The sequence below is a fragment of the Cervus canadensis genome, chromosome 4 (assembly GCF_019320065.1).
Source record: "Cervus canadensis isolate Bull #8, Minnesota chromosome 4, ASM1932006v1, whole genome shotgun sequence".
In the NCBI taxonomy this organism is placed as follows: Eukaryota; Metazoa; Chordata; class Mammalia; order Artiodactyla; family Cervidae; genus Cervus; species Cervus canadensis.
The window spans coordinates 47,618,736-47,630,872 of NC_057389.1; the positions used below are offsets into that span (position 1 = coordinate 47,618,736).

The following is a 12,137-nucleotide window of genomic DNA, read 5'->3' on the forward strand; positions in this document are numbered from 1 at the left end:
AAAAAACAAGAAAAATCTCAAGTAAGCAACCTAAATTACCACCTAAAAGGCTGAGAAAAATAAGAACAAGCAAAGCCTAAACTCAGCAGAAGGAAGGAAATAATAAAGATGAGAGAAGAAATAAAACAAGATTAAATAATAGAATGAAATCAATAAAACCAAGTGCTGGTTCTTTGAAAAGGTAAACAAAATTGCCCAACTTCTGGCCAGGCTCACCAAGAAAAGAGGAAGAACCCAGATAAACAAAATAAGAAACAAAGAAGAAATAGCAACTGATACTGCTGAAATACAAAAACCAGAACAGAATCCTACAAACAATTATATACCAACAAATTTGACAAACTAGAAGAAATGGACAAATTTCTAGAAACATACAGCTCACCAAAATTGAATCAAGAAGAAATCCATATTTGAACAGACTGATTACTAGAACTGAAATAGACTATGTAGGGGAAAAAACAAAACCAAAAAACTATCTACAAACTAAAGTCCAGGATCAGATGGCTCCACAGGCAAACAATACCAAACATATAAAGAAGAACTTCTACTGACCCTTCTCAAACTCTTTCAAAATACCAAAGCAGAGGGAACATTCCCAAAGATATTATACGAAGCCACCACCACCCTGATACCAAAACCAAACAAAGGTAATGCCAAAAAAGGAAAACTGTAGGTCAATATCCGTGATGAATATAGATGTAAGAATTCTCAACAAAAACACTAACCAAATCCAACAATACATAGAAAAGATCAGATACCATGACCAAGGAGGTTCATTTCAAATTCACAAGGATGGTTCAATATACACAAATCAATTAATATGCTACACCACATCAACAGAAGAGAAAAAACATGTAATCATCTCAACAGATGCAGAAAACACACTTGACAAAATTCAACATCCATTCACGATAAAAAAAAAAAAAGACTTAACAAAATGCATATAAAGGGAACATATCTCAATATAATAAAAGCTATTTACGATAAACCCACAAATGATATAATACCCAACAATGAAAAGCTGGAAGCCTTTCCACTAAAATGTGGAACAAGACAAGGATGCCCACTCTCACCACTTCTATTCAACATAGTATTGGAAGTCCTAGCCACAGCAATCAGAGAAGAAATAAAAATTGGAAGGGAAGAGGTAAAACTGTCACCACTATATGCAGATAACATGATGCTATACACAGAAAACCCTGAAGACTTCAGAAAAAAACAGTTAGAATTGATAAATGAATTAAGCAAGGCAGCAGGATACAAGATTAACCCACAGAAATTGGTTGCAGTTCTTTACACTAACAGTGAAGTAGCAGAAAGGTAATGTAAAAAAATAATACCTTTAAAAACCACACTCCCCCAAAAATAAATAAATAAAATACTTAAGAATACTTTCACCTAAGGAGGTGAAAGACTTCTACACTGAGAGTTATAAAATATTAATAAGGAAACTGAAGATGATTCAAAGAAATGGAATGATATCCCATGTTCTTGGTTGGAAGAATTAATATTATTAAAATGGCAACTATCCAAAGCAATCTACATATTTAATGTGATCCCTATCACATTACCCAGGATATTTTTCACTAGAACAAATAATCCTAAGATTTATATGGGACAATGAAAGACCCTGAAGGAAAATAACAAAGCAGCAGGCACAACCCTTCCAGACTTCAGACAATGCCCCAAAGCTACAGTAATCAACACTGTGGTATTGGTACAAAAACAGACACACAGATCAATGGAACAGAATAGAGAGCCCAGAAATAAACCCACACACCTATGGTCAGAGGTGGCAAGAATATAAAATGGGAAAAAGACAGTCTCTTCAGCCAAGTGGTGCTGGGAAAGTTGGACAGCTGCATGTAAATCAATGAAGTGAGAACACACCCTCATACCATCCACAAAAATAAACTCAAAATGGCTTACAGAGTTAAATATAAGACATTATAAAACTCCTAGAAGAGATCACAGGCAAAACATTCTCTGGCAAAAATTGTAACAGAGTTTTCTTAGGTCAGTTGCCAGGTCAATAAAAATTTTAAAAAAGTAAACAAATGGGATTTAGTCAAATTAACAAGCTTTTGCAGAGTAAAGGAAACCACAAACAAAAGGAAAAGATAACCTATGAAATGGGAGAAAATTTCGGTGAACAATGTGACCAACAGGGCTTACTCTCAAAGACATACAAACAGCTCATGTAGCTTAACAACAACAAACTAAACCACCTAACTGAAAAATAAGCAGAAGACCTAAACAGACATTTACCAAAGGTGACATGCAGATGGCCAATAGGTACATGAAAAGACGCTCAACATCATTATTAGAGAAATGCAAATCAAAACTACAATGAGGTACCACCTCACATCAGTCAGAATGGCCACCATTAAAAAGTCTAGACACAGAATGAAAGATCAAAAAAAGAAAAGAAAAAGGGTTATATACAATAAAAGCTGGAGACTGTGAGGAGAAAAGGGAACTACCCCCTCCACTGGTGGAATGAAAACTGGTGTGGCCACTATGGAAAACTAAAAATAGAACTACCATATAATCCAGCAATCCCACTCCTGGGCATATATCCAGAGGAAAACATGGTGTGAAAGAATACACGTACCCCTGCAGCAGCAGTATTCACAACAGCCAAGACGTGAAAACAACCGAAATATCCACGAGAAGGATGAACAAAGAAGGATGGATGGATACACAGACACACACTCACACACACACAGAATACTGCTGCTGCTGCTGCTAAGTCACTTCAGTCATGTCTGACTCTGTATGATCCCATAGACGGCAGCCTACCAGGCTCCTCCATCCGTGGGATTTTTCAGGCAAGACTACTGGAGTGGGCTGCCATTGCCTTCTCCACACAAAGAATACTGCTGCTGCTGCTAAGTCACATCAGTTCGTGTCTGACTCTGTGTGACCCCATAGACGGTAGCCCACCAGGCCCCCCGTCCCTGGGATTCTCCAGGCAAGAACACTGGAGTGGGTTGCCATTTCCTTCTCTAATGTGTGAAAGTGAAAAGTGAAAGTGAAGTCGCTCAGTTGTGTCCGACTCTTAGCGACCCCATGGACTGCAGCCTACCAGGCTCCTCCATCCATGAAATTTTTCAGGCCAGACTACTGGAGTGGGGTGCCATTGCCTTCTCCACACACAGAATACTACTCAGCCATAAAAAAGAACAAAATAATGCCATTTGCAGCAATAAGGATGCAACTAGAGATCATCATACTAAGTGAAGTCAGAAAGAGAAAGACAAATACCATATGATATCACTTATATGTGTAATCTAAAACAGCACAAATGAACCTATGTATGAAACAGAAACAGCCTCAGACACAGAGAACAGACTTGTGGGGGAGGGAGTCGGGGAGGGATGGACTGGGAATCTGGAGTTAGAAGATGCAAACTATTACATATAGACTGGATAAATAACAAGGTCCTACTATAAAGTACAGGAAACTATATTCAATATCCTGGGATAAACCATAATGAAGAAGAATATAAAAAAGGATATAGGAGGTAGGTCCCGACAGCCCTCGGAGCTGCAGCCGCCTTTCGCGCCCTCCTTGCCGACACTATGCTCCAGTTCTTACTTGGATTTACTCTCGGCAATGTGGTGGGAATGTATCTGGCTCAAAACTATGACATACCAAACCTGGCTAAAAAACTTGAAGAAATTAAAAAAGACGTGGACGCTAAGAAGAAACTCCCTAGTTGCTGAAGCCAACTCCAGCACTGCCTTCTGGATAAACTGTCTACTGTTCTCCAGGGCCTCCTTTACCGTCTGAACCAAAAGCTTTTGTTTTAATCTCCAGCCTCAGCAGTTTTCGTTTTCGCTAGACCTTGCATTGCCTTACAGCACAAAAGGGACCAGAAGTTAAGAACGACCCTTATTTCTCCAACATCCTCACTTCTTCCCTTCCTCCTTCCAGCCTCTTGGGAGGTCCTGAGAATGGAATCATGGTACTCGATTAGTTATCATACCTTTAGTTAGTAGTCTCTCCCTTATTCTTTGAGATTTCTACTACCTTTTCCAAAAGAAAAATGGATGAGTTTTGTGTAGTTGATGAGATCCAAATAATGCGTGTTTCAGAGTCTGGTAATTATAATGGGTTTTTAAACGTTTGGTACTAAATTATGTTGTTTCACAGTAGTAATTAAAATGAAAATCTGGAAGCTAAAAAAAAAAAAAAAAGGATATATATGTGTGTGTGTATAACTATGTCACTTTGCTGTAGAGCAGAAATTAACATTATAAATCAACTATGCTTTAATAAAAAATAAGTTTAAAGAAAAGCAGTGATGTAACAGTTTCTATGTATCAAATTGACAAAGCTGAAAGAATTATAATGATGAGGAAGGACTTATGGTTCAAGATGGCAGAGTAGAAGGTATGTGCTCATCTCCTGCAAGAACACCAAAATTGCAACTAGCTGTTAAACAACCATTGACAGGAAGAAGCTGGAACCCATCAAAATAAGATACCCCACATCCAAAGACAAAGAAGAAGCTTCAGTGAGATGGTAGAAGAGGTGCAAACACAATAAAATGAAATCCCATATCTGCTGGGTGGGTGACCCACAAACTGGAGCACAATAATACCAAACGAAGTTCTCCCACTGTTGTAAAGGTTCTGAATTTCATGTCAGGCTTCCCAGCCTGGGGGTTTGAAAAGGGCCTGGGAACCCCCTGCCAATCTGGCCTTTAAGGCCAGTGGGATTTGATTATAGGACTTCCACAGGACTGGGGGAACTACAGACTCTAGTCTTGGAGGGCACAAACAAAATCTTGCCCACACCAAGACCCAGAAGAAAGGAATAGTGACCCAACAGAAGACTGAACCAAAACTACTTGCTAGAGTTGGAGGGTCTCCTGTGGAGGCATGGGTTGGCAGAGGCTCACCACAGGGACAGGGGCACTGGCAACATCAGACCAGGAAGTTCCCCCTTAGCGTAAACCCTCTTGAAGTTCACCATTAACCCTACCATAGAGCCTGTAGACCCCAAGGCTGGGTCAAACTACCGGGGAAGGAGTGCAACCCCACCCATCAGATGATTGGATTAAAGCTTTACTGAGCAAGGAAGGCCCTGCCCACCAAAGCAAGACCCAGTTTTTCCCATTGCCATTCCCTCCCTTGAGGAAGTTTATACAAGCCTCTTAGCCTCATCCACCAGAAGAGCAAAAAGAAGCACAGTCCCATAGCAGCTAAAACAAAAACCATATTACAGAAAGTTAATCACGATAAAAAGCAGAAAGTTATGTCCAAGACGAGGAGCTTCCCTTGTAGCTCAATCCATAAAGAATCTGCCAGCAATGCAGGAGACCTTGGTTCAATTCCTGGGTCGGGAAGATCCCCTGGGTAAGGAAATGGCAACCCACTCCAGTATTCTTGCCTGGAGAATCCCTGGACAGAGGAGCCTGGCAGGCTACAGTCCATGAGGTCACGAGAGTCGGACATGACTTAGTGAGGCTTCCCTGGTGGCTCAGACGGTTAAAGAATCTGCCTGTAATGCAGGAGACCTGGGTTCAATCCCTGGGTTGGGAAGATTCCCTGGAGAAGGGCACGGCAACCCACTCCAGTATTCTTGTCTGGAGAATCCCTTTGGACAGAGAAGCCTGGTGGGCTACAGTCCATGGGGTCACAAAGAGTTGGACAGGATGGAGCAACTAAGCACATGTCCCAGATGAAGGGACAAGATAAAACTCCAGAAAAACAACTAAATGAAGTGGAGATAGGCAACCTTCCAGAAAAAGAGTTCAGAATAATGATAGTGAAGATGATCCAGGATCTTGGGAAAACAATGGAGAAGATGCAAGAAATGTTTACCAAAGACCTAGAAGAACTAAAGAACAAACAGAGATGAATAATACACTAGAAGGAATCAATAGCAGAATAACTGAGGCAAAATAGATAAATGAGCTGGAGGACAGAATGGTGGAAATCACTGCCACAGAACAGAATATAGGAAAAAAAAGTGAAAAGCAATGAAGACAGCCTCAGAGACCTCTGGGACAACATTAAATGCACCAACATTCGCATTACAGGGGTCCCATAAGGAGAGAGCGAGAAAGGACCCGAGAAATATTTGAAGAAATAACAGCTGAAAACTTCCCAAACATGTCCAGGGCATGATAAACCCAAGAAGGAATACATCAAAACACATACTAATCAAACTGATAATAGTTGAAGACAAACATAAAATATTAAAGCAAAAAGGGAAAAATGACAAATAACATACAAAGGAACTCCCAATCAGGCTATCAGCTGATTTCTCAACAGAAACTCTACAAGCCAGAAGGGAACGGCATGATATATTTAAAGTGGTGAAAAGAAAGAACCTACAACCAAGACTACTCTAACCAGCAAGACTCTCCTTCAGATTTGATGGAGAAATCAAAAGTTTTCCAGACAAAGCAAAAGTTAACAGAAGTCAGCACCGCCAAACCACTTCAGTTCACTCACTCAGTCGTGTCTGACTCTGCAACACCATGGACTGCAGCACTCCAGGCTTCCCTGTCCATCACCAACTCCTGGAGCTTGCTCAAACTCATGTCTATCGAGTTGGTGATGCCATCCAACCATCTTATCCTCTGTTGTCCCCTTCTCCTCCTGCCTTCAATCTTTCTCATAAGTAAGCATAATGTATATATTTTAGAAAACTTATGAATTTTTGCCTAACTAAAAAATTTATGACATTTTGATTCCACTTGTTTGACTTACCATGAATAGAATGCTATATTTAATTTAAAGAACTAAATGTGCAACAAACAATGAAGGTCTACTTTATAGCACTTTATAGTACTAACTTTATAGTTAGTACTTTGTAATAACCTATAATGGAAAATAATTTCAAAAATATTATATGTGTATATGTATAACTGAATCACCTCGCTGTGTACCTGAAACACTGTAAGTCAACTATACTTCAATAAAATACATATATTAAGGAAAAAAAACCATGCCAGGAAAGAAATTATAATGCTAATCTACTAAAGTTCTTAAAGTTAATAAGTGAGTTTTACAAGGTCATTGAATAAAGTTCAATAGATAAAACCCAATTATGTTTCTATACTAGCACTGAACAGTTAGAAATTGAACCATGTCATTTAACACTGAACAAAATTAAATGCCTGGGTATAAATCTAACAAAATACCTACAGGACCTACATGCTAAAAACAATGAAACACTGATGAAAAAAAAAAAAACACCACCTAATCAAATAGAAAGACAGACTATGTCATGTATTAGAATATTTTTAAGCATGCCAAACTTCTGCAAACTGGTCTACAGATTTAACACAATTCCAATTAGAATTCTAGAAGGATTCTGTAAATACTAACAAGTTGATTCTAAAATTCATATGGGAATGCAAAGAAACAAAAAGAGTTAAAACAATTCAAGAAGAACAAGGTTGGAGAATTTACACTACCCAAAGGATAAGAGTTACTACAAAGCAACAGTATTCAAGACAAGTGGTACTGGCAAAAGGACAGACAACACAACCAATGAAACCGACCTACATACACATGACTAAGCTGTTTTTCAATTAAGTAGCAAAGGCAATCCAAAGCAGAAAGGACTACTTTTTAACAAACAGTGGAATAAATGGATGTCCACATGGAAAAAATAAACCTCAATCTGGACCTCACACTTTATGTAAAAATGAATTAAAAATGGATTACAGACAAAAACCATAAATTATACAGCTTTTACCAGAAAACGTAGGAAAAATATTTATGATCGTCACCTAGATAAAGACAGCAATAACATCAAAACAATTGCTAAAATAAAATTTAATCAATTGGTCTTTATCATACTTGAAAATTTTTGCTCTATGGAAGATTCTGTTAGGAGAATGAGAATATAAGCCACAAACGTAATAAAATATCTGCAAATCACTTACCTGACAAAGGATGTATATGAGAATATATAGGGAACATTCAAAACTCAACAGCAAGAAAACTACCCAGTTCAATGGGCCAAAGATGGAACAGGTACTTCACCAAAGACACACAGATGGCAAATAAACCCACAAAAAGATGCTCAACTTCATTAGTCTTAAATACAAATCGAGACCACATTAAGTTATTACTACACACACCTATCAGAATGGCTGAAACATACACACACAAAATAGATAATACCAAGTGCTGACATATGAAGCAAATTGGAATTCTCACCCATCATTAGAGGGAACACAAAATGGCACCAACATAAGTAATTGGTTTGGTGATTTCTCATAAAACTAAATACACACTTACCACATGGCCCAGCAATGTGACTCCTAGGGTATTTACCCAAAATAAAATGAAAATTTAAGTTTAAACAAAAGCCTATACATGAATGTTTACAGTTATGAATACAACTGTCAAAATAGGTAAAAATCCAAACATTCCTCAAGGAATGAACAATCAAGTGTGGTGCTCTACACAATACAAAACTACTCAACAATAAAAAGGAAAATCTACTGATACACAGAACGATATGGATGAACTTCAAAGACATATATATATAGTAAAAGAAGCCAGACTCAAAACACTATTCACTATAGATTTATATGACATTCTGGAAAGATAGAAATATATGGAATGAAGAAACTATCAAACGGTTGCCAGAGGTTAGGGGTGAGGGGTCATTAAGAGAGAATGGCGTTATTAAAAGGGACATTAAAAGAGAATGCTTTGGAGGTGATGAAACTGTTCTATATACTGATTGTGGTGGCAGTTACAAAACTCAGTGCATTTGTCAGAACTCAGAACTGCATAACAACAAAGTTTACTGCATGCACATATAAAACATAAAGTTAAATATTTTTTTTAAAAAAAGAGAGACTCCAAGTGCTATAGGCTGAGACAGACTGCAGGGAAATGGCACTCTCATTAGTTGTTGAAGTAGTACAAGTTCAGTCTGGCAATATAAGACATTAAAAGCATGAATTCAAAATAAGGCACCATAAGGTTCTGAAGACAAGGAGAATAATAAACACTTCATCTTCAGCACTCAATTCTACATATAAAACTCAAGATTCAAATTCTCAAAATGGTTAGTACATGGTCAATGTTCAATGAATGATGCTGATGAATAGAGGAAAAGCAATTCCACTTTTGAGCATCTGTCCAAAGGAAATAATTAAGGCTGTACACAAAGACTTAATTATAAAGAGAACTCTAAAATGGAACAGGGTCATATATTTCTCCTTAAAAATGGGATGCATTTTGCCACTTGCCAGCACAAGAAGATACCTATGATACATTGTGAAATTTAAAAACAACACTCCAAAACAACATCCAGCACAATCCCATTTTTGTTCAAAGAAAAACTGTTAAACCTATAAATCCTATACCTTCTTTTATTCTGTAGGGATGAAAAACACATCTGAAAGACTACAGAATACAATGTTGAATATTACTCTCATGACAGTAGGATTATTACTGATTTTTAGTTTTTTCTTTTTACTTGTCAGCGTTTTGTTTTTTCCACAACGAAGATCTGTTATTTTAAACTTAACTTTGTTTAAAAGAGCCCTAATAAGAGAGTCCTAACACTTCAGAGATAAACATAATCTTCTGGGGCTGGGCTATCCAGGAGCAAAGATGTCTTCTTCCTCAGAAGCCTCATCTGAGGGAAAATCCAATGCTCACAGGACCAGAGGTCTGACCCAGAGGCTGTCCTCAAACATGTCCTTTGAGGGTAAAAAGGCTGGCACCCACCTGTATAGATGTCCATGAAGCTGTGCAGGGCCAGACAATGGGGATTCAGACACATCTTCACCTGAGCAGTCACGACCTGCAGCCAACTGGCTGTCAGCAGCCAGCACTCCTGGGGCCCCGCCGGGGAGCTAGTACCAAGAATATTAAAAAAAAAAAAGAAGGAAAAGGAAAATCAACCTTTTAATGCACTTCCTAGGCTCGGTGATCAACAGCAAACTCAAGACTTTAAATGTAGTAGGAAATGAAGGTGCTGGACCTTGTGCTCCAAGGATTTTCTTAGGTGGGTGTTCCTCCTTTGTTGGAATTGGGCTTATGGAATCACCCCTAAAGTTAACGCAATTCTGAACTTATTATCCAATTTAACAAGCCTAATGAACTCCCACGGAGAAGGGAATGGCAATCCACTCCAGTATTCTTGCCTGGAGAATCCCATGAACAGAGAAGACTGTCAAGCTACAGTCTATGGGATCACAAAGAGTCGGACATGACTGAGCCACTGGCAACCCACTCCAGTACTCTTGCCTGGAAAATCCCATGGACAGAGGAGCCTGGTGGGCTATATAGTCCATGGGGCTGCAGAGTCGGACACAACTGAGTGACTTCACTCACTCACTCAATGAATTCCCAAATCCAAGCATTTTACCGGGTAGTCCAGAAGTAAACTAAATCCTAAGCTGGGGATAGTATCATTTCAATAGAAATAATAATCACTATTATTATTATAATTTTATTTTTGGTGATTGCAAATGTAAAGGAAACCTAAGAAAAGCTGAAAAGAACATCTGCAAAGGTTATAGCCTTAATTGTATTTGAAGAAAGGGGTGATACAGGTTAAGTAAGATGGGGCAGCAAGGGGAGGGTAAATCTGAAAAGGGTGCTTACTTTTGTCCCCCTTTGAATAATGGGCTGCTACAGAGAAGGCACTGCGTGGATGGAGACTCGTAGTAATTTGACCAAGAGGTTTGCTCGATGGTGACCGTCTCCTCACTCACGTTGGACAGGACAAGCCGAGAGCTATTGAGTTCATGAATCAAAGAGAAGACCTCGGCCAGCTCTGACTCATTCTCAGGAATCTGCAGGACTTTGCGCAGCAGCTGCAGTGTTGACTGGCGCTGGATCTCCCTCTGGGCTGCGCTCAGGGGCTCTGTGGCACTTAACACATCCGGGAGTGGTGAGCTTGCCTCCTGGAAGAGAGTAGATCCATCACGAAACACCATCAAGGGCAAAAAAGAGGTGGCCATGGGCTAAAACCATGAGAGGGTGTGACTGGCAAAGGGAAGGGCCTACGATTGAGGTGGGAAACCTAGGTCCCTAAGCCACTCAGCTAATAACTCACTGTATAACTCACAGCAAGAGTTTTCTCTCCCTGGCACTATTTCTCTACCAGTAAAATAAGAGGATTATATACACCTCTTGGTAATGGTTTCAAGATTCTGCTCCCATTCACCAGCTGTGAGGTTTGGAGGATAACAGACCAGGGGTTCAATTCTGGATACGCCACTGAAGAGTTGTAAATGGGTAACCCCCTGCAATACCTCCAAAAATGAGGGATCAAGATACTAATAATCTCCTAGAGTTGTTGCAGAGTAAATGAGATAGTGCAAGTAAAGTATTCAGCATGCAACAAAAACTCTATGAATGGTAGTTTTGATACATAAACAGGCACCTGTAGAGCTTAAGCATTTATTTTTAACACCGTGTGGCTTCTGAATACAAGGGAACTTTATACACCAATCAGAGGCTTCCAGGAAACAAGGTTCTGAAACGGTCTCTGAAACAGGTCCTTCTTATACAGGTCCCTTTTCAATGGAGGTCCTTCCCTGATCTGTGCAAATGTAGCATCAATCACTCGATCCTTCACGCTCCTATAGTCCACTCCTTTACTGCATATTTCATTTTCTCATAGGCGGCAAGTCATTGTTCTCTCCCCTGCTTATTTACTGAATTTCTAATACCACCACTGAGGGCACACAAAAGATGCTAACTCATATTTGCTGGACATATTATATGTTGTTTCATGGAGGTTAACTGCATAACAACTTATTAACTCAGTATACCTGTGACAACTCTTGTCTTGCTATCTGTAATAGTTTGGTTACCTATCTTCCCCCTAAGCTAGACTGTAAGCTCCTAAAAGGAAGTGGGCATGTCTTATTCATCTTTGTATCCCCCAAAGCTGACCCATAACAGGCTTTCAATACATGCTTGCTGAAAAAATGAATTTGAATGAATGGCTATAGAAGAGCTGAGTGACACTAGAATGAGTTGCCCCAGGACGCTGTGTGTTTTCTCATTTACGACTATGTTGAACCATGGGATGATACTACCCTTTGGCTCTGAAACACAGATGAAAGATGGAAAGGAAAGAAGACCATTCCAGCCCAGAGATACTGCAGTCTTAATTACAGCCACTGGTGA

At 39.3% G+C, this 12,137-nt stretch overlaps 2 protein-coding genes across 4 annotated transcripts in view; one reads left to right on the forward strand and one right to left on the reverse strand.

Moving 5' to 3' along the window:
* HMGXB3 (HMG-box containing 3) overlaps positions 1 to 12,137 on the reverse strand; it is a 66,972-nt gene that overhangs the window by 24,933 nt on the left and 29,902 nt on the right. For all 3 annotated transcript variants that reach the window (XM_043464980.1, XM_043464982.1, XM_043464981.1), the window contains 2 exons: positions 10,602 to 10,903; positions 9,720 to 9,847 (listed from right to left, as the gene is read on the reverse strand). In XM_043464980.1, the coding sequence (XP_043320915.1) occupies positions 9,720 to 9,847; positions 10,602 to 10,903 (430 nt within the window). The remainder of the gene's footprint in view (positions 1 to 9,719; positions 9,848 to 10,601; positions 10,904 to 12,137) is intronic.
* Positions 3,531 to 4,202, forward strand: LOC122439714 (short transmembrane mitochondrial protein 1-like). The gene has a single exon (XM_043464992.1). The coding sequence runs from the start codon at positions 3,585 to 3,587 to the stop codon at positions 3,726 to 3,728; it is 144 nt and encodes a 47-aa protein (XP_043320927.1). The 5' UTR covers positions 3,531 to 3,584; the 3' UTR covers positions 3,729 to 4,202.

Excerpts from the sequence above, each read along its gene's own strand:
- LOC122439714 (XM_043464992.1), top strand. The coding sequence starts at position 3,585 with ATGCTCCAGTTCTTACTTGGATTTACTCTCGGCAATGTGGTGGGAATG.